Raw genomic sequence first — 22,504 nt, forward strand, 5'->3', positions numbered from 1 at the left:
CACAAGTATCACTAATCTCATCAGCTCAAAAGACAAGCTACTGGTTGATTTACATTTCTAAACCAATTGCCTGTGATATCAGGGCCTGAAACTTTAATTGGGGTACACAGAGAGAGCATTCTAATTACTGCGGCCAGGAAGCTTCACAGAAAGTACACTTAATGGAATTAAGCTCAAGCCAGTTCTATGAACTTCCAGAAGCATAAACTTCCAAATCAGAAAACCTTGGACAACAGAAAACTAATAAGATCCTCTTTAAACCTTTTAAGTACTAAGAAAGGAAATGTGCATTCACTGAGTAGACCTTTATGCTCCCTTACAACTTTCAGATCCTTTGACCTCACCAAAAATAGAAATTCTTTCAAGATGCAGGATGTTTCTAGGATTAATCCAGCTCTTAGGACCCAGGTTTCTAACACTGAATTTTCAGAGAAGGTTTTTCAGAATTCTTAGAACTAGCAATAATTCAAGGATCAATCTCAATTTAACTATTCACCCACTCACTCAACAAATATTTATGGAGGACTTGATAGATGTCAGACACTGTTCTCAGTGCTTGGGCCACAACAGCGAACAAAACAGACAAACATCCCAGCCTCCATTAGAGACAGATGATAGATAACAAACATAACAATTCAAAAATCATAGACTAAGTTAAAAGGTAATAGATGCTGCAAACACAGAAAGGGGGATCAGGATTGCCAAGAAAGGCAAAGGCAGGTTTCAATTTAAATACGATGCTCAATGTGAGCCTCTTTATAAGGTAATATTTGAGAAAAGACTTCAAGGAAGCAAAGGTACTCATTAGTTCTGCAGATATTTGGAGGTACAGCATTTCAGGAACAGGGTCCAGTCAGAGCAAAGGTTCTACAGCAAAGGGTGCTTGGCATGTGTGACTGAAAAAAAAAAAGAAGAAAAAAGGAAGCTAGTGTGGCTGGAATAGAGAGAGTCAGGTAAAAGTTATAAGGACAGAGAGGTAAAAGGGTAGAGGGAGAAAATCAAGAACTTCCCGTTCAAGGAAACCATTGCCATTTCCCATCAGAAGCATTTCTCCCTTGGATACTAAGATATTTCAACTAGCAAGAACAAAAGCAGGGAAGCAAAATTGTGAGTTTATTGGGTGAACTGGTATAAAGTGTCACTGTCATTTTCACTTCTTAATTCCTGGACCCATGTACTCTGCCTATGGGAGAAACTCTGTATTTGGAGCTGGTTGAGAACTCATGCTATGTATCCTCTAGAACTGCACCCCAAACTCACACTTTTCTTCCTGCTGGAATAGCAACTGAGTCTTCAACATGAGACATTCCACTTTTTACGAGGTCCGTGTTCACACAGGACCCGTAAATCTTATAAGTATCAGTCAATTGCCTCATTTCCCTTGTAGTGTGGGTTCCTTAGCAGAAGCAATGTTGTGTGGAAACTGTGACAATAAGTCATTCTGTAAGTCAGGAATGACAGTGTTGACAGAAACTTGGAATAAGAAAGAAAACCCCTCTGGTGCAGAAAAATCACGGATCCCTTCTAAGTTGAAAGAGGTCCAATGTATTTAATTCCTTCTAAATGGCTGCCTGGTCCCTTCAGGTGTGACCCTGTATCAGGAGCATGTTGTTAGTTTCTGCTGTTGGCAGCTTGGACACTCAGCAGTGTTGGGTAAGGGACCCAATAATGACAAGTCCTTCCATAATTCCCACCTCTGCCATCATGACTTCTTTGTAGCTTGAGTGACCATATAACGCAGTTTGATGAGGAGAGTTCTGGTTTATGTTTGCTCTCCTAGCTTACTTATTAACTGCTTTAACTCTCAGAAATTCTGCAGTCTGGACAACATATCATGTGATTCTTCTATTCATACTCACTGTGCATACAATGGCATATACTGACTGACATTCACAAAATAGATCAACTGGTCAACTAATATTATCAAGTGCCTCCTTTTGCAGTGCTGCATTTTATTAAACACTTACATGGAGCACAAATATACTCATATTCTAGTCTATTCTGTGATCCCTTATACCTCCTCCTCAGATCTCCTTGTTGCCAGTCTTTCAATCTTGTTTCTTCTAAGTCCTTGATCATACAGCCAAACTGTTTGCTACTGACTGTGATCAATGTAGACCACACTGCTGACCATTTGTATAGTCAAGGTCTAAAAAACCCCTAATATTTATTGAAGTTGTAGGATTCCCTTCCTACTACCCTTTAAGTCAATCCCCTAAGTAGGGGGCGGGGGAGGTTGTAATTTCTGCTTCTGGATGATACTCAAGAGATATTTTGCAGAAATCTATAAGCCAGTCTTTAATTTCTTCGAATCATATCAAGGATTTTTGGCATTTCAACTTCGTTTAGGTGGGCCATCACGGAAGCCAGGTTTTGGTCAAACAAGCAAGTAAAACAGAAATCATTCACATCTCCCTGACTAGCTCATGGAAACCAGGATCTCTGGTAAGTGCACTCACATCAATACATTTGACTGTATCTAACTTAGGTTCTCCCTAGGCAAGCACATGGCAATATAATACCTCCTTTTTTCCTTAGGATTCTGACAAGGCTTCTGGCAAGGGAGGCTCTCAGCGTGAGGGTCAGGGTACCCAAAGTCAATCAAATTCACCCAACTGTCCCCACTCTCAGTTCTCACCATCCCACTCTTTCCCAGTAAGTAAATTATCTTTCACGGAACAGATCTGGCAAGGCTGTGAATTAAATTACATTGCAATTTGGCAACCTGCTGGATCAGACTCTATAATTTTTGGCTATGTCAAATTTGTAGCTATGAGAATTAAGAGGTTCTCGAGGGCAACCACAGAAGCACCTTAATCCTCTGACCATGTCTTGAGCAAAGAATTTAAGCCCTGAATTATGCCATTTCTTTCATTTCTCCAGTGTTTTAGAAAAAATTCAGTCCATCTCACATCCCTTGTATTTCAAATTTGTACTCTATTGACCTACCACAGCAGTCAGTTGGTCCACCAAAGCACTGCCCGTAAAACAGCCTCTTCATTCCAGGAAGCCAAGAGAATAATTTAAGTGAGTGAATTTTGGAGTGCATGCCAGGTACCACCAGTGTTCCATTTTCAGATGGTAACTAGATTTTTAACTACCCTAAGATCCAACTTGGTCATATAGACCAAGATCCTAGATGCCAACTTGGAGGGTTTGATACCTTTATTCAGAGTTCAGTGCAGAATCCTTCTAGGTAGTTAAGCAAAAGGGAATTTAATATAGGGAATTAAGTTATTACAAAATCATTAGAAGGTCTAAGGGAGCACACTCCAGGCTGGGCTTCCAGGAAAGACTCCTAGAACCTGTGGAACTGATCTTGCAGAGTGTTGCCACCTCTGCCTCAGTAAGGACAAAAGGACGCCACCACTAGAACTAACTGCTTTCAAGAACACAGCACGGTGACTGTGATTCTAGGATCAGAGAGCAGGATCACAAAGCCACCATCATCATCGGCTGTAAATACCCATAAAACTGGTGACCAGACACTGAAGTCTGTAGGAAAAGAAAAAAAAAAAAGTGATCTTACTTGACAGCAGAACTAGCTAAAATGGCAAGAAGATGGCCACTGTATGCCTTCCAAATCCCAAATGAGCGTACCTAATCATCGAAATCGAATTCACTTCCAGAAACTTAGATGCTAAGGAGTCTGGGAGACACAATTTTAGCTTTCCAGCTCACTAGAAAGAGGTGAGATGCTTGGCGCCAAGTGATCATATTTACTATAGTAAAAGGAAAAAGAAAAACAGGGGGAATAGTGTTCATATTTACTGAGATGCGGTTAGACTACAAAAGGAAAAGGTTTGGGGAGAAATTCAAGAGTGCCTTTTCCTGCCTTGTACGAAACACAAAAGACTCATGTGGATCAAAAGTCAAGTTTGGGTACACGCAAAAGATTATCCACTTCCTTCAACCCCAAATGATGGGCAATTCACTGGTCCTGTATTAGGGAGGGGGCCCAAGAGAGTCCCTAGAAAAGTTTTCAAGTGTATGTAAAGAGAGGAGGCTAACGTCTTCTTCTCCAACTGGAAGTCTGTTCCATCACCAGCATGCTGATCTGTGCCAGTGCTATCAGAACAGGAGAAGAACTCTGGGAGAAGGTGGTATGGTGGGACGACCAGGTGAAGGAAGGGCAAGGACCATGTGCTCAAGGTTACCAAGAAGTACAGGAGATGGATCCCAGGTGCTGCAGACCCCAGGTGAAATTAAGGGCTACAGATCTGTGAAATACTACTAGAATATGGGGCCAAAGACATGCATATGAGAGGAATGTGGCAAAAGCCATCATTGGTAGATCAGTTGGAAGATGGAGTCAAGTCTGGCAGAGGACGACCAAACCTAGGGGAGATGCTCAAGATAGCATCCCTCACCAGCCAGAGCTTGTTGGGGTCTTCACCTGTCCACACTGAGTTAATCTGTGGACTTCACCTCTCCACAACTGGTCAAAAAGCTAGACTAGTTGTGATGATCAACTGTAAAGGCACAGTGCAGGTACCAGAGACAGGAGGCCGTCCACCTTACGACCACCAAAGAAAAGAATAGCCAATTTGGCTGGATCGGTTACATCAGTACATTTTCTCTCCCTCTCCCTCTTTTTCTCCCTCTCTTCCTCTTTCTATTTTCTCCCCCTCCTTCCCTTTTCCTCTTCACCTCCTCCCTACCTTCTCCCTGTCCCAATACCAAGTGATAAGACCAGGAAAGAGAGAAGCAGTGTGGGAGAGCGCAGTCCCCACCCCACCAGAGCCCCAGGGTTACCTGACTATGGGTAGGAGAAGAGTTCTAAGTAGAACAAGAGATTGAGGTTTTCAAACAGGTACAGCTCACTCTTCATAGGCAAAACTATCTTAATAACCAAAAGTGACTGGAAAATTCTGGAATTACACTGAAAGGTCAGTAAGGGAGCTTTCCCCAGTGAGAAACAGCCTTTGGCCAAGCGTAGTTAGGAACAGGTACCAAAACATACAACTATTTCATGCTTATACCTTAAGGAACCAAGATAACCTCAATTCAAGCCATTTATATTAACAGCATCATTTACATTCTGTTTTTAACCTCTGAGCCTTTTCTCTTGGCATAGTTCTAAAAGAACATTTATTAGAAACCCATAAGACTGAAAGTGATGGCTTTTTGTACCAAGCATTTAATCCAGTGGCTTCTACTATACAAATCATCCTCATTAGCCTTCCTGAGAGAATATGGATTTATGTTTCTTTTCAAAGCTCCGGAGAATATGGACAAAAGCTGTCCTGAATACTAACATATCGAGAAAAACAAAATGTAAAGCCAGTTGAAGAAGATAATCAAGTCTTATAGCAAAAGTAAATGAAGTGTCATCCAAAGAAAACTGCTTATTTGGGAAGGAGAGGAAGTAATGCTTTTCTGTTAATATGTTTTTAATGTAGTTTTATAGAATTGAAAATCTTTCTCCTTTATTTACTAGACTCAGCATAGCTTCCCCTTTCCTAGGCATTGAACTATCTATAAAATTTCCCTAGCAATATGAATTTTGAAGAGTATTTTGATCGAATGTCAAAAAAAGAATTTTTTTAACTTTTAAAATTATATTAACTAGGAGAATACAAGCATCTACTTTTTATCTTTTTTGGGCAACAAAAAAATTCTACTTCATCCCCTTCCAAACAAAAATGTATCCATGTTTTAAGGGTTTTGCCCTGTTGTAAGGAAACAATATAGGAAAGGCTAAATTTATAAAACAAATTAATTAGAAATGAGTAAATGTGTTACAAAGTGACTCACCAGTAGGTCCTTTAAATATGGAATTCCCGTGTGATTAATTCTACAAAAGTTTGGTTTATACAGAAGCTTTGTTTCAAGTATTATTACATAAAATGAAGTAAACTTATTAAATAAACAGACCCATGTCCATCTTATGGAATATTTTCCTATAAAATCATATAGTGACATTGATACAGTATCATCAGTATTTAGGATTAGAGTCACAATTTTCAAAGTTTAAATAATAAAAATATGCATATTTCCATTTTAGGGTAGAAAAACTTTAAGATAATACTCTTCCTATCTTACAATATTGTATTTGATCAAAACACCAATAGAGAAGTTTACATTCATTTAATGATATAATTTAATAGCTAATATTTCTTGTATTTTAATCTTAACTTCCACTAACACACAAACCACGCTTTGCAGGCAGTAAATAAATAAATGTCTTTTGAACTGAACAAAAACCATACCTTTTTTGGTGTTACTGGTTTTTATTAAATTCCCTCCTTAACTTAAATTCTAAGTTCTCCACTGTATTTGTGTGGCAGTTGGCATGCTGACCTTTTCCCACCATGGCACATTTCAGTGGTGGTGCAGCCAGTAACATGGGGGCCAGAGAAAAGACAGGACAGTGCGTGCTGAGCACACTGTCTTCCTACCAGAGCGTCCAGTAAGAACCACTGCTAGAACAACTATCATTAAGTAATGCAAATTGAATTTTGACCTCAATAAGTAATCAGGACAAAATGCCTATTTTCCTTTTGATGTTTCTTGCTCCTGGGATTCTAAAATAATATCTGAAAAGGAGCCTACGTGGGAAAAAGACAATGGCTTATTTAGATTGTTTTGAACACAAAAATCATGTCATTTCAACAAAACAATCACATTCTCAGAGATTTTTACCTACCTGTACTACGCTTTTCATTATATCTCTCCACATTTTATCCACAGTTGTAAATCGTCTGCCTTCCTCAGGCATTTGAGACATAATGTCCGGAGAACTAAAAATGGGCTCCAAATACAGCCACGTGGCTTGGACCTTGAGCCATTCATCCAGAATCTCCTGAAGCAGCAGGAGTTTGCCCTCCCATTGCCTGAGAAGCAAAACACAGTGGCTCTTATCAACAGCAAACCAAGCAATGTTTCAGATGATAAAACTCAAAACCATGACTAGGCTGTCAATCTTACATGCAATGGTGTTATTCCAATTTCCATTCTTCTACCTACTAGCTCTGTTCTACAAAATCTGTCTCTAAAAAATAGCATCAACATTTATGCTAATACAGATATATACATGTTAGATGTACCTATCTACAAATGGGTTGGTTTCTGTATATCAGTAAACCTTTCTGCAATCCGATTCTATGGACAAAGGGTACAAACTGAGAAATGAGATTTTAGAGATACTAATGGTATTCTCAATCAAGGGCACTCGGAACTTCTTAGGAAAGGTAATTACATCCAAGATTTATTTCCTTTAACATTCTTATTTTTTCAGTTTTTAAAAACTTTGGGGCCATAAAGGCTGTATTTCCAGAATAAAATATTTCAATTCATAAGATATAACTGGCATTTAAAGAAAAATCTACATAATCTTAAATACACTAGTGTGGCATTCGTGAGAAGGAAGCATTTTTGAATTTACAATGAGTTATCAGTTTATTTCTAAATATGGAGAACAAAAACAACTTAACTTCCTCAAGAATAAATATTATAATTACAGCATAAACTGACAATTTTACAAGCACAGTTCTATGGTCTTTGCATGTATTTTCTCTATCCTCACAACAACCCAAGGAGGCAAAGTCCAGAGTGTTGTATCTTTTTACCAGTAGGGAGACTAAGGTACATAGAGGTAAGTACCAGGTTCAAGCTCACTCAGCTAATAAACAATAGAGCCAGATTTGAACCCAGACAGCTGTAACCACTACACTATAAGAGATAACACGGCCATAAAGAAGAATGATTGGTTAATGGCAACAAAACTTAGAGATGGGATGGCTTTATGTGTAGATTCATACATTACTCGTCATTTATAATTTTAGATTGTTAAAACCAAGAAATGTATACAGGAGTTCAAAAAGTCACCAGGCATTTTTAAATGTCTTTCTAAAACACCTTCCTTTCAATGTTCATCAATAAATGTGTCTTTCACACAGGGAAATGAACGCCTCTACTTCCTTCTGGTACTCTTCCCTCTTTCTCCATCTAACCCCTGACTAATGCAAAAAATTTCTCACTAGCTAATGATCTCATGAACAGTCCTTAAAAATAGAATCTAGATATACCACTTTCAGAGAAGTTCAAAAATTACTCTTGATGAGCACATTGGAGCAAGCTGGGCAGGAGGCACAGCAATCAAACACTGAGCCAGCACCAACAGCTGAACAAGCTCAGGTTTAGGATAATATATCAATAACAAGAGGCTGATATCACCAAGCAGGTAGCTTTCCCTCACCATACAAATTCACATTGGAGTTGGTAGTCTGACTTGGATTTACTCTTTTTTAAGATAAAATATAAGCTGCTTAAAAGAAATCACAAAAAATTTAAAAACTGACAGGATGGGCTTCCCTGGTGGCGCAGTGGTTGAGAGTCCGCCTGCCGATGCAGGGGACACGGGTTCGTGCCCCGGTCCGGGAAGATCCCACATGCCGCAGAGCGGCTGGGCCCGTGAGCCATGGCCGCTGAGCTTGTGCGTCCGGAGCCTGTGCTCCGCAACGGGAGAGGCCACAACAGTGAGAGGCCCACGTACCGCGAAAAAAAAAAAAAAAAAAAAACTGACAGGATAAAGGTCAGATTTAGTTGGCTGTGTCAGACGCTCAAAATTCCAGATGAGAATCATAGTTTCATGCTTTTGCACTTATCTAGCCATTCTTTATGCGTATGACTGGAAATTACAATAGGCTTTGAGGAATCATCGACAACAAACTAATTAGTATATTTGGAAAATTACATTATCATCTTCAGTTTTACAGTTTATATGTTCTATAAACTGTGTTCATAGGCATGAGACTATTTTTGAGAGTCAAATGTATAAGATCAGATTGTGGGCAATAAAAATGAATATCTGGAAGCTGACTGTCTACTACCTTTGTTATGAATATATATGATAGCAAAAGGATCAGGACTCTTCCAAAAGCAATAAAGGTTATCATTCCTTACAATACACTATTTAACATATTAAGCATAAAGTACAGAACCAATTTTTAAGAAGAACTGGATATTCCATATGAGTGATAATTTTGGTAACATAGTATAAACACTGTCATATAAATAACACTTTACCTCATTTGTTTTTCATAGGGTTTAACGAAAGGAGATCCTCGCATAGTTTGTGTCTTAATAATATGGTCATCCAACAACATCTGAATTTCATCAACTGATGACAAAATAAATGTCCCACTTTCTCTATAAGGAAGAATGACAAATTCCACTGCATCCCATTCATTAATCATCTTCTCCATGGCCTTTTCGAGAGAATATTCTTTGCTAGCTGCTTCACTAATACCTTCAAACCTATCTAAATATGGTTCCAGATTCATATCTATAAAAGAGAAGACAGTGGAATCAACTGCTGGCTCCAGGGGGTAACCGACGATGCTGGACATGGCCTCCCAGTGCCTGGGGCGCAAACCAGGATTACAAACCACTTGAATGAGAGGAATGTGCTGCTTGAAATCTTCCACCTTTGCTCTTACTTTTTTTGTCATTGCCAATGCATTTGGAGAATCAAGGAAGGTTTTCTCCAGCTTATATAGTCCTCTCCAGTAATTTCCAACTTCTGCTTCTATTTGGTCTGGATTCACCTTGTGATATGGTCCTTCTGTCCATGCCCTGTATTTGGTGCTAAATTCTACAACAGTTTCATAGAGACGAAGATAAGGGTTCAAACCATCTTGGATTTTTTTACGTTGAGGATATATTGATGGTAGCCAACCAAACGCCTCCTCCTCAGCATTAAGCTGCTCAATCTGGAAGGACAAGTATTAAGTATGTTATTCTGAAAGTGAATGATATTCAAAATAAAGTTTTAAAAAATATTTATATCAAATGTGACCAAAAAAACCTCTCATTAAACCCTAAAGTTAAATTAGGCCATAACTAGAAAAACTGAGCAGTGATCTCTTTTTTCCTATTTGCTTTATTTTGTTTATTTTTGTTGTTCCTATTTCTTTTTTATTCAGTTTCCAGAGAAAAATGACTGGTTAAGTTAGTTAAAATAGTAAATTTATATATATAAAAAGTCTCTGCCCATTCAGATATACTGAGGATATAGCTTCATTTATTTTATTTTATTTATTTTTTTTTTGCGGTACGTGGGCCTCTCACTGTTGTGGCCTCTCCCGTTGCAGAGCACAGGCTCCGGACGCACAGGCTCAGAGGCCATGGCTCACGGGCCCAGCCGCTCCGCGGCATGTGGGATCTTCCCGGACCGGGGCACGAACCCATGTCCCCTGCATCGGCAGGCAGACTCTCAACCACTGCGCCACCAGGGAAGCCCTAGCTTCATTTATTAACTCACAAGAACTTAATTACTTTTTTAAAAATTCATTTTTTTAATTTATTTTTGGCTGCATTGGGTCTTTGTTGCTGCGCACTGGCTTTCTCTAGTTGTGGCGAGCGGGGGCTACTCTTAGTTGTGGTGCGCGGGCTTCTCATTGCGGTGGCTTCTGTTTGTTGCAGAGCACGGGCTCTAGGTGCACGGGTTTCAGTAGTTGTGGCACGCAGCTCAGTAGCTGTGGCCCACAGGTTCTAGAGCGCAGGCTCAGTAGTTGTGGCCCACAGGCTTAGCTGCTCCGTGGTATGTGGGATCTTTCCAGACCAGGGCTCGAACCCCTGTCCCCTGCACCGGCAGGCGGATTCTTAACCACTGTGTCACCAAGTAAGTCCCAAGAACTTAATTACTTTTAATAAACACAGCATTGTGTTAGATACTGTGGAAAATAGAAAAAAGTATATTGCAAAGTACCAATTCCAAGAGTTAGTAATCCAGATGAGGAGTTAGATACCAATTATTTAATAATATAAGGCAACAGAAGAGATGTGTTAGAGCAGTAGCCATTTAATATAAAATGAATGGTGTACTTTTAAAAATGCTATCACTCAAAGACAAGAGAGCCTGCTGAAATAACGCAATCACAGATGCTAGAGAAGCTACAACCAGGGCTGGGTCTTGAAGGTAAGTAGGATAAGAGACACAAAGAAAGCATTAATTTCCTCTTAGATTAGTAGTGAAGTTGTGAGAATATGGGAGATGTAGATGAGAAATCTATAGAATTGAAAAGAGTGAGATAGATACGTAAATTATGTAGATTACTTAAAATTTCAGTGGCATCAGTTTTAAAAAATCTACAATTTCTCTTGTCTCAACATACATTTACATATCTGAGATTATTATAAACTATTTAATTACCTGAACTAAGATACTAAAATCTTACAATATATAAAAAGTGGTAGAGCATCATAATATGGTCTGTTTTCATATTTCCCCTTTTTATAAAAAACGCAATTAAAAATTTCTAACATGGCAAAGAGTACAGCTTTTTCCCACCCAGCTGCTTCTAACGAGACCACTGATTTCTGAAATAGCGGTACTGGGAACAAAGTAGCTTGATGGGAGAAAATAATGGACCTAATTTAAAAACACAGCCACCAAATCTGAGCTGGCTTCCATGGAGGTGGGAAATCTAAACAGTAACCAGGTGTTATCACATAATGTAAATGATCAAGATTAAAAAGCAGGTGGAGATATAACTCTATCTTTAAAAGATGAAGGCCACTGAACTGTTAATACTACCAATAGAAAACAGCAATGCTGCTCCCTCCTTGAAGCATGTCTATAAAATCTATTTGTGCCATTCATATTAATCTCTAGTTAAATGTAGTTTAACTCTTCTATTTGAATCCATTTCTTAAAGGTGAATACCCAATACAAATTCAAATGCTCATTCTGTTGAACTAATTCATCCTATTAAGAATTTTAAAATTATACCTTGTCTGCTGCTAAATCCAACTTTCCATTCAGTGTCTGAGCCTTTTTCAGGTACCGCTGTATATCTTGAAGATCTCCAAACGAGTAGAATTCTTCTGTCTGTTTAGCATAACTCTGCAATTCCTCCACAAACCGTTCACACCGTAACTAATAAAAACAATTATTTTCGTCACTATTTTTAAGAGTTAAAAACCCCTAGGCATCAAGAGAAAATTTTAGAATTTGTAAGGATTGTCAGAATTATTATTATTATATTCTGTCACTGGCAAAATATGAAGAAAGGGATGATCTTGAAGATGACTGGGATTCAAAATATACAGAATTTTTAAGAGTTGGGATTTAAGATTAATGGATTCAGATTCCTATAATGCACAAATTAGAGAAAGTTTACCCTTGTATTATCAAGGTAAGAAGTTCTAATAAAATGAATAAGAATGTGCTAAACGATGGTATGTCTTTAGTATGCTAATGAAATACAATCACTTGAAAAAAATCTCACAATAATCAAGTAAGAGGCTAAAAGTGAACTCCAATTTTTTTTTTAAGGCCTGTAAAGGTAGCATTTTTACAAACAACTGGAAAAAACTGAATTTCTTTCATTGCGTTCTGATAGTCAGGTATCTCTTCAATCAGCAATGCTAAAACAAAGTATTCCAAAGTTATTTTTCTTGTCCCATGGGCTCTCTTCACAGGAAATAAAATAAATAAATCCAGATTTAAAAGCCGAAAAACTAAACCCTGCCAGTATAAAACAGGTGTGTGTGTTTGTTTGTTTTTTTTTAATGAGAAAGGTTTCTTATGAAATTGTCATTGGTAGTGCATTCCAAATTAAATGGCTCTTAAAAAAACAGCTCTGAATAAAATATTCAGAAGTCAAATCCAGGTTATTCAAAAATAGATTTTATATTTTATAGATTATCTAGGTTGATTTCTGTCCTCTTTGGTTTTCTGGCCAATTTATTGCTCTGGCCCAGTGGGGGAAGGAAAATGAGAGGAAAAATTCATTAACACTATGTGTAGTTTGTAGAATGGTATACATTACAACGAAGTATAGATAATTCTGGGCCACCTAGTGATTTCCTAAGGGTCTATTATATTGTAGCGTAAGCATCAAATACTCATGCTGCTTTCTATAGGTTTTAAAAATTTCTGAAATGGTCTAAACATAAAACAGAAATATAGACTTAAATATAGACTTATAGTTTAAAATGAAGAGTTTTTTTTTGTTTTAAGTCTATAATTTATTCTGCAAACAACATATGCTGCCAATTAATCGTATTTGCTATAGTGAGGTAGAAAGAGGTTAGGCTTGCTATCAAACAGCTCTACTGGCTGACTTGAAACAAGCCTCTTCACCTTCACTTGGGAACCTTAGTCTCTTCATCTGTAAAATGAGACTGAAAATACTGTGTCATTTATTCACTTAATAGCTATGAAGTGCTCACGGCATTTCTGTGTGTCAGGCACTGTGCGAGCCAAGCAGATATAAATGGAGAAAAGGTAAAAATGAGACAGCCCTGCCATCAAGGAGCTGACCGACTAATGGGGAGATGGAAACAATAACATAATGATCAGATAATTAGCCCGGTGGAGGTGTGTTAAAAGTGTCATGGGAGCAGAGGAGAAGCAGTACTGAGGTCTGACTGAAAGAGCTTCTCAGAAAGTCAGCTGACTTTGCTAGATAGACAGGCGGGGCGGCAGGTCGCTCCGGAGAGAACGGAGAGAGCAGGTAAGAGATGAGAGGTGTAGGAGAGCAGGGACCAGAAGTTGCTCAGGGTTACTGAAGAGTCAAGAGCAAGAAGTGGGGAGAGGTAGGAGGTGAGCCTGGACAGGTAGATGGGGGGAATCACACACCATCTTATATGTAGGACACACACACCAAAGGTTCAAGTCACGGAACGTTATAGTGATGGTTCTGGGCACGGTACTTCGGCAAGTTGGTGATTATGAGGTGTGAAGGCTCACCTCACCAAGGGAGCTTTGACCTTAATAAAAAATAAACTCAAGACAGTACTATAAACCATATAAGATAAATATTATTCTTATTAATGGTCATTTGTGGGCAATATATTCAAATGTTTTCTCCCTTGAAAAAGGAAGAAATGATGCCACATCCATCCATTATGTGTCCTATCCTCTACTAAGACTTATGGGAGGAGAGAGCTAAGATATACTCTCTGTGAAATAGAGGAGCTGACATTGCTATGTAAGAAGTTAAATATTTCCAGAAAATGAAAATAATTCAAAATATCCATGATTCCCACCTTAAGACCTTCTTGATATTGTTCTGTTTTCTCCTTAATGATCTTCCTGTGTTCGTCAAAAATTTCATCCATTCTTCCATACCACTGGAAGACATTATTATTTAGCCTAATGTCTGCTGGAGAAAAGTTGGTACACTCAATGAGGAAGGCGAGGCAGTTTTTAGAATCCACCAATCTCCGTCCCAGTTCAATCATATCAACTGTCTCTACTTTCTGAATATAAGCCTGAGAGAAAACAAAAATTACAGATGGCATTTTAAGGAACAGCTCATGTCAAAAAATAGCCTGTAGAAATACACTGCATAAATATGTACAGACTTGTTAGAAGTATAGACTTTTGGTTCCAAATAGGGGACTGCAGCACAGTCTGCTTCTCATCCATCCTGAAAACCTTTACTGACAGAGCAGGGTGAAAACCAGAAATACTAAACAACACACAAAGAGCACTGGAAAAGCAAAGGATGCTATGGTTCTCTGGAATATAAGAAGCAGATGCTCAGTGATATCATTTATTCTTGCAGAAGAGCATTTCGGGCACCTATTATGTGCCTGATACTGTGCCAGGTGCTGGCAATACAGTGTGACAGAAACAGACCTGGGCTTTGTCCTCAGAGAGCTTATAGTTTAGTGGAGGGGACAGTTAGTCAAATAACCACCATAACAAATGTAAAATTGCAAACTTGCAACAGACACCAGTGCTGCAACACTTTCCTTAGTTATAAAACTAAAATATAACTGCAGACAAATTTAACAAGGAAGGTGCTGAATCTATGAGGAAGACTACAGCACTTTATTGAAGGACATTTTAAAAGTACCAAATAAATATGGAAACCCACGTTAAAACATAATATTATAAGATGTAAATTCTCCTCCCACCAGTCTAGAAAGTCAATGCAATTTCAATCAAAATTGCAATGGCATTTTAAAAAAACTAAATTTGATGTAATTTTAAAAGTCTCTGAAAGTACTCAAGAGTAGGCAAAGATTATCATGAAGAAGGAAAACGATAGAGACTAGCCCAGCTAAATAGCAAAATATACTATATAGATGCAATAATTTAAACAGTTCCTGTTCTGGCTCAGGAGTAGAGGATGGAACAGAACAGAGTTTAGAAATAGATCCAAGTACAAATGGAAATTTAGTGTTGAAAAAGAGGCATTTCAAATCAGGAGTGAAATGACAGATCATTTAATAAATTGTACTGAAGTAATTGGCTATTGATTTTGGAAGAAAGTAAGAGCCCTATTTACTTCGTAGAAGTACAGAGAAGGTATACTGTTAAGTGAATAAAATAATTTGCAGGAGTAATGATTCTATTTTTGCAAAGACAAAGCTCTGTGTGTGTGTGAGTGGGTGAATATATAGGTGTGTGTGTATGTGTGTGTGTACACATGCACATGGAGGTGCCCATGTGTATGGACATATATACATGTAGCTCTCTCAAACCTCTTTTGAAACATACTAATTTATGCATATATCTTAATAATATAAATTCTGAAAGAAACCTGCTATCCCCCTGAAAAATGAGAAAACTGCCAATTACTTGTACCTACCTGTGTTTACCTTCCCTGTTATACCCCACACCTCCCTGTCTATGAAGTAAATGCTTCTTTTCTTAATGCTTTTAAAGTTCTTTTAAATCTCTAATAACCACCTCTCTCTGGCTCTCCCTTTTCATCACTCTCCCTAGTGCCATATATATACATATGTTTGGAAAGAACCATTACCCCAAAAAAAGGAATTATGGAAAAAGAGGAACGTTTACTTTGTACAGTTCCATATTGTTTAAATTTTCACTTTTGTAATTAAAAAGATAAAAAGGACATTGCCTTAAAAGCTTTCATTGATATGTCATTCTCATTAGAATGTTTTTCTGTTGCAAATCCAAACAGTGATCTAAGTGAAAATACATTTTTGTAATTTGGTTAATCAGCTTTTTATGTAGTCAAACAACTGTATCTTTATTTCCTCTTACTGATAAAAAATGACTGATGTCTGTATTGAATAAACTGAGAAGATATTTATGCCCTTACAAGAATAAACTTTTTCAAGATACAGAAATATTTTAAATATTAGGTAATGAATCCTACTTGCTAATTCTGTGAAATGTTTCTATGAACAATAGAAATTCACACTAAATAACTCCAAATTCCTAAATACTTCCAGCGATGGTTAAGAGGGTAAATAAATAACACTCTTCGTACTCAGTATTCATTTTTTTCAAAGGAATTTCCAGCTATGGAACTCTCCAGCTACCTTTCAAATCATCCATAATCAAAGTATCACTTGATGTTCTATAATAACTCATGTAAAATATAAAAAATTCTAAAAAGGATATCATAGGTTTGTTTGTATTTGATACACACACATACACATAAATTCACATGTTAAGAACCCCAATCCAAGTACAAATACTTTAAAGGAGATAGAACCCTTTAGAGGCTGATATGCAAAATTTGGTTCTAGTGATTTTCACAAATTTTTCTTTAAGTGAATAATTTAATGTACCTAATCATTTGAACACCTTTTGTAATTTCCTACCCATACAAAGTTTTGAATGACTTAACATGTTTTGCTGGGTTTGCTTAAATATTTTAAAATCTAGGAACACAAGGGTTCTATTTTGGATCTTCAGATTGCCAGAAAAGGAAAAAGAAGATCCTGTAAAAGTGTAATGTTATAAGAGTGGAAAAGGAACAAAATAAGTGGATGATTAACCAGGTGTTTTACATTATTTTATTACCATCAGGTAGACTTCAAGCACAGAGGCAACAAGAAAAATGATGCAAGACTTCTCTAATATTTTTAGTACCATAAGTCCTATGCTCAAAACACTTTTCAGCAAACTACCACAGAAATGTTTAATATATAATAAAAGCCTATCAAAAACAAAATATTACTTAAGGATTAAATATTTGTTGATTAAAAAAATGAAGGATGACTGCATATCTCAGGTTGCCCAAGACAGTCCTGGTTTATGCCTGCTGGCATGGTAACAATTATTAATAGTGCTCTCAAAAAGATTCTTGTAGACAACTGCATTAATAACTCCAATACTTCACCTCTCCCACTGTCTGTCCTTGTAGTGTCCTCTCACGGGCTCTGTGGCCATTTTGGTCAACAGGCTATTCGCTAATGTGACACAAGCAGAAACTTGAAAAGCATTTGTACAATTGGGCTTGCTTTTGTGCCTCTACCATACCATGAAGACATGCCCAGGTGAGCCTGTTGAAGTCTGAGAGACAAGCGAAGCAGAGTCAAGCTTCTGAAGCTAATTACACTAGTCAACCCAGCTGAGAACTAGCTGATATGATTGAGTCCAGAAGAACCATCTAGGAGGAGTGTCCAGCCTGAATCACCAAACTTCACACTCATGAGCTGTGTGTGTGTGTGTGTGTGTGTGTGTGTGTGTGTGTGTGTGTGTGTAACTTACTATTTTAAGCCCCTGTTTTAACTTTTGGAGCGATTTGTTATTGTATTATCATGTTAATAACTATAAAAGCTGGGGGGAAAAAAAGAAAAACAATTTACTTACACACACATGACTATACAGAGTTTATAAACAATACCTTCATTTCCATCAGTTTTGCTGTATTTGGAGGAGTGCTAAGAGCCTTTTCAGATATCTTCTCAAATTCCTCACATAATCTGAAACACCAGACAAAACCCATCTTCTATAATTGAATTTTATTCCTAAATATATTCCTGTGTACTATTTTAATGTTCTATTACATGAAAAATACAGTCAGATTACCTTACCTATATGACATCTAATTAATTAAAAGTGAATTTGTGCTCATTTACTCATTCATTCAATACACATGTAATGATCATCTATTCCATTCCCAACTACAGTAGTAAGTGACGGAGGTACACAAATGTGTAAGATGCAATAATGGTTCTCAAGCAGTTCACAATCCAGTATGGACAGCAAGACTATGAACAATCATTTCCAACCTAGAGTTTTAAGGGCTCTACCAGAGATTTAGTTGAGATGGCACAAAAAGTGGGTCTACTTGGAAGACATGGTTAAAATGGGCCTGTGTGCTCAGAAGCTTCTGGTCATATGCAAATACTTCCTACGGATTTAGGTTGTGGGCAATATAAACAATGAACTTACTATGGGATTTTAAAAAAAGAGTAGTGAGAGCTAAGGAAGTTCAGATAACATCTGCAGAAATTTCTTCAAGAAGATTGGCTGTGAGGTGAAAGAGAGGGAATGGATGGTGATGATGTTGGGTTGAAGTGGAGGGTTGGAGGACGGAAGAGGGTTTTGAAGGTGTTTGTAAATTTCAGAGGCAGAATCCACAGTGAAGGAGAGATTTAAAATGCGACACAGAGGGGACGACTAGTAGAGCCAGGTCCAGAGGGATGGGAGGCAAGGGGGCTGAGCTCATAGGTAGAGACGAGAACAGTGAGTGGCTGACAGACTCTTGACCTCTGAGAATGTGGGGAGGCAGATAGGGAGGGGTTCGTGGAGAGGTGAGATGAGACATGTAAGGGCAAGAAGTTGAGGGCATTTGTTATCTAGTGGTTCCTATAATAGTCCTGGTATATCCTCTATACAGCCAGTGAGTCTGGTGAGATGCATAATTAAGAGAAAAGGGGAAAAAGTAGAACTGGCATGAGCTCTGGGGGCAGCTAAGAGGCAGAGAAATAGTTATGAAATTAAAGCAAATATTTCACTCGGCATGAAATGCTGTAAATAAAAGACATTTTCACTATTCTTCTAGTACTTTTAGAGGAAAAGGTACTTTAAGCTGAATATACTGTTCTGTTTCTCAGATAAGCTGCCCGAGTCCTAGGCCTTTTCCACGTGGTGCCTCCCTCTTCAGCCTCCCCCGCTCACAGTATCCGTGAGAGCAACACAACCCACTCCTTGTTCTTGGAATACACCATGCCATTTTCATACCTACCTCACTCCCTTCTACATATTATTTCCTCTAACTGGAATTATTTCACCCACATCACTCACCTGGCGGACTCCTACTCATCCTTCCAAATGAATTCCTACATCACTTCCTCTTTGCAGACCTCCCTGATTTTCCCCCTCTCCTCCAAACCTCACCCCGAAAGGAAATTAATCACTTCCTTCTCTACTGTTCTACTTCTGTGGTTCAGGACAGAACTTATGGCACCCTGTTGTAATTTACTGAATTGGATGCCTATTTCCCCTTCTACAATGTAACTTCCTTCAGGAATTTTTTTCATATTCAGTCCAAGTCTCTAGCGCTGTACCTGACGTATGGTAGGTAAATGAAGCTCCCTCCAGGCTTCTTACAGGCTGAAAGAAATATCTTTTTAATGCTTTTTCCCTAACACTATAATTATAAAAAATTCTGATTATTTGGGGGTTTTATTCCACATAACTGACAGCAGGAAAGAGGTTTCTGGAGCCACACTATCACCAGTGCTAGAAAACTAACTACACTTCTTGTCTTAAACAGGTATTCTGCTTCACACATTAGCATTCTGTAAGTTTACTTAACATGAGTCAGTTTTCCTAAAAATCTCCAGATTGGACAACAAATGAGTTTGTAGTTAAGGTAATGTGTTACCATGGCCTTGAAGGGTAATTACAGTAAAATGATGTTCCAAATTTGAGATCCTTGACAACTACTGTGTATATCCACTGTGAAAACTCACTTTGTGTACTGATTACACAAACTTAAAAATCTGAAGTTAGATAATGTCCACCTGACTTATACAAAAGAAATGCAAACACATTTTAATACCACCCTAATTCAGACAACTGGGAAGGCACATTCATGGTGAAAAAATACTAAAAAATCACAAAATAACACTTAGAGCCAAGTTGAAATAAGTTTGGCTTTATCTTTTCTTTTCTGTCATTTATGACACTGCTCTAATCCATTACTTTAGTTGAGTGACAGTTGATTCTATTTAATTCCTCCACCCGCCAAAATAAAAATATAATATTAAATAAATACCTTGTATTTACTTCCTGATGGTCTCTGAACATTTTAGCTATAAGTTTTCCACAAATAATACCTGCTCGCTTCACCAAAGCTTTGATTAATTCCTCACAGCGCATTTCAAACATTCCTAAACGAATAGTCTGCAATGTTAGGTATTAAAAGTTTAATAAACATGAAATGACATAAATGATTCCCACAATTTTGCCTTTTTCCATAATATTGATTTGTGTGTGTATGATCTAATACAACTGAGTTTTTTTTTTTTAATATGATGCAGGCAGGGTTTTGCAAATACTCTTTTATATTTTACCACTATCTTCTGCGTGAATCTCCTTGAACAGTGTATCTTGGAAGCCAATTCTATTTCAGGACAATAATTGATATAAAAACTTTGGAGAATTGAGTTATTGCTACATAGATAGTGGGATTTAAATGTTATACTTTCTCTGTACAAAAAAGTAATGCATGGTCATGGTGGTAATTTGGGAAAATATAAAAAAGGACAAAAGAAGAAAATGTTTAATTACCAGTCTCCTACTAAACAGAAGTAACCACATTTTGGTATAATTACCATATGTTCCAAAGGATTTGTACACACCAAAGCAAAAAAAAACGAATAGTTCTTGACATTTTTGAGGGGCCAAGTTAAAATAAATTACTTAAAAGTCAGGCTTAGGGCTTCCCTGGTGGCGCAGTGGTTGAGAGTCCGCCTGCCAATGGAGGGGACGCGGGTTCGTGCCCCGGTCCGGGAAGATCCAACATGCTGCACAGCGGCTGGGCCCGTGAGCCATGGCCGCTGAGCCTGCGCGTCCGGAGCCTGTGCTCCACAACGGGACAGGCCACAACAGCGAGAGGCCCGTGTACCGCAAAAAAAAAAAGTCAGCCTTATAGGGTACACCTTCAGCTCTATGAACATAAGAACTATGTGTTTTGTCTACCTCTGCATAGCCAGAGCTTACCACAATGCTTGGCACATAAAAAGGCCCAAACAGTTTTCTGTTAATGATAATGGTCTAATTCTTTCACTGTATGGTCTAGAAATACATCCTAATGAAACTGGGAAGAGATCACTAGGTACAAAGAACAGTTGTACAAAATGGGTCATTTACCTTTCTAGATGTGTACTGTATATCCTCTATGAGCTTTTGGTACCTGTGAATTTCTTGTATTATTTTCTCATAATTACGATTTTCTGCAAGGAAAGCATCAGCATCTTGCTCAGCTTTTTTGGTAATTAAAAAATCATACTTGTCATAGAGTCTGAGGTGCTCATTCAGTGCCATGCTCTCCCATATAACCACGTCCTTAACCTTTTCTTTGTGAGCTTCAACAACTTCCTTCAGAATTATCGGCTTCAAAGTTGCTGGTTTAGACTTACTATCCTAAACAAAGGAATAAAAACAATATGAGTTATTTAAAATACTTTAAATTAAGGTAACCATATCATTCAGCTTTGTAAAAATGCCCATCTTACCATACTGTCTTTTTAAATTTATTCACAAGTTCCCTTGGATTTTCTAATCTATATCTGTAGAGAGTCTAATCACAGCAGTATTTTAAATATCTAGGTTTCATATGTTTTGTTTTTCTTAGAGGCTACCTAGGAGTATTTTGTTTTTCTGTATGGAGGAAAGAGCAGTCACTTGAGAACATACACAAAATAAGAGTTGGAATATCAAAACAGCAAAATCCATGTTTTATTTGTACAGTTGTATATGCTAGCTTAAAAGGTAGCACTTGCATCATACATTATTTAAAAAAAATAAGTCAGCTCAATGTCATCAGTCTTTGATCACAGTCACAGCCCTTCTTCACCTTGAGGAGTAATGTATGTAGAACAAAGAAGGATTGCTTACTCATTCACTGACCTCTGAGCTTTCAGAGGTCAGTGTGAACAACAACTAGAACAGACTAAAATCCCTAGTTGCAAAATTTGCATTCTGCTACCACCATTAGAATAATGTGGGCAAGAATGTATCACACAACAATTTTAAATAAGCAAACAAATCTCAACAACTTGTCTCCTTCTCTTTTTGAATAAGAGGACAAGTAAATGTGCATATATGGTTTATTATCTTGAACCAAGTTACACTTAAAAAGTATATATGCAGCTTCCCTGGTGGCGCAGTGGTTGAGGGTCCGCCTGTCGATGCAGGGGACATGGGTTCATGCCCCAGTCCGGGAAGATCCCACATGCCGTGGAGCGGCTGGGCCCGTGAGCCATGGCCACTGAGCCTGTGCGTCCGGGACCCGTGAGCATGGCCGCTGAGCCTGTGCGTCCGGAGCCTGTGCTCCGCAACGGGAGAGGCCACAACAGTGAGAGGCCCGCGTACCGCAAAAAAAAAAAAAAAGAAAGAAAAAAAAAATATATATATATATAGTCTCTACCTGTTGTCCAGAAAAAGGGATTTTTAACTGTAACAAACAAAAATCATTGCCAGTAGTGAATATTCTACAGCTTTCAAATTGAGAATATGAAAGGATTCCTTAAAGAACTGGGTAATTTGTTCAGGTATCCAGGATGCATTTGTCCGCTGTGCCCCCTAGTGGACATTTCAGGAAAT

At 38.0% G+C, this 22,504-nt stretch overlaps 1 protein-coding gene across 1 annotated transcript in view; it reads right to left on the bottom strand.

Annotated features, from left to right (window-relative positions):
• DNAH7 (dynein axonemal heavy chain 7) overlaps positions 1 to 22,504 on the bottom strand; it is a 247,305-nt gene that overhangs the window by 168,219 nt on the left and 56,582 nt on the right. The window contains exons 13-19 of the mRNA XM_079923963.1: positions 21,050 to 21,322; positions 19,953 to 20,080; positions 17,571 to 17,649; positions 14,002 to 14,226; positions 11,738 to 11,884; positions 9,031 to 9,716; positions 6,650 to 6,836 (exon numbers count right to left, since the gene is read on the bottom strand). Of these exons, the coding sequence (XP_079780089.1) occupies positions 6,650 to 6,836; positions 9,031 to 9,716; positions 11,738 to 11,884; positions 14,002 to 14,226; positions 17,571 to 17,649; positions 19,953 to 20,080; positions 21,050 to 21,322 (1,725 nt within the window). The remainder of the gene's footprint in view (positions 1 to 6,649; positions 6,837 to 9,030; positions 9,717 to 11,737; positions 11,885 to 14,001; positions 14,227 to 17,570; positions 17,650 to 19,952; positions 20,081 to 21,049; positions 21,323 to 22,504) is intronic.

The sequence above is a fragment of the Stenella coeruleoalba genome (genome assembly GCF_951394435.1).
Source record: "Stenella coeruleoalba genome assembly, chromosome: 6".
Lineage (NCBI taxonomy): Eukaryota > Metazoa > Chordata > Mammalia > Artiodactyla > Delphinidae > Stenella > Stenella coeruleoalba.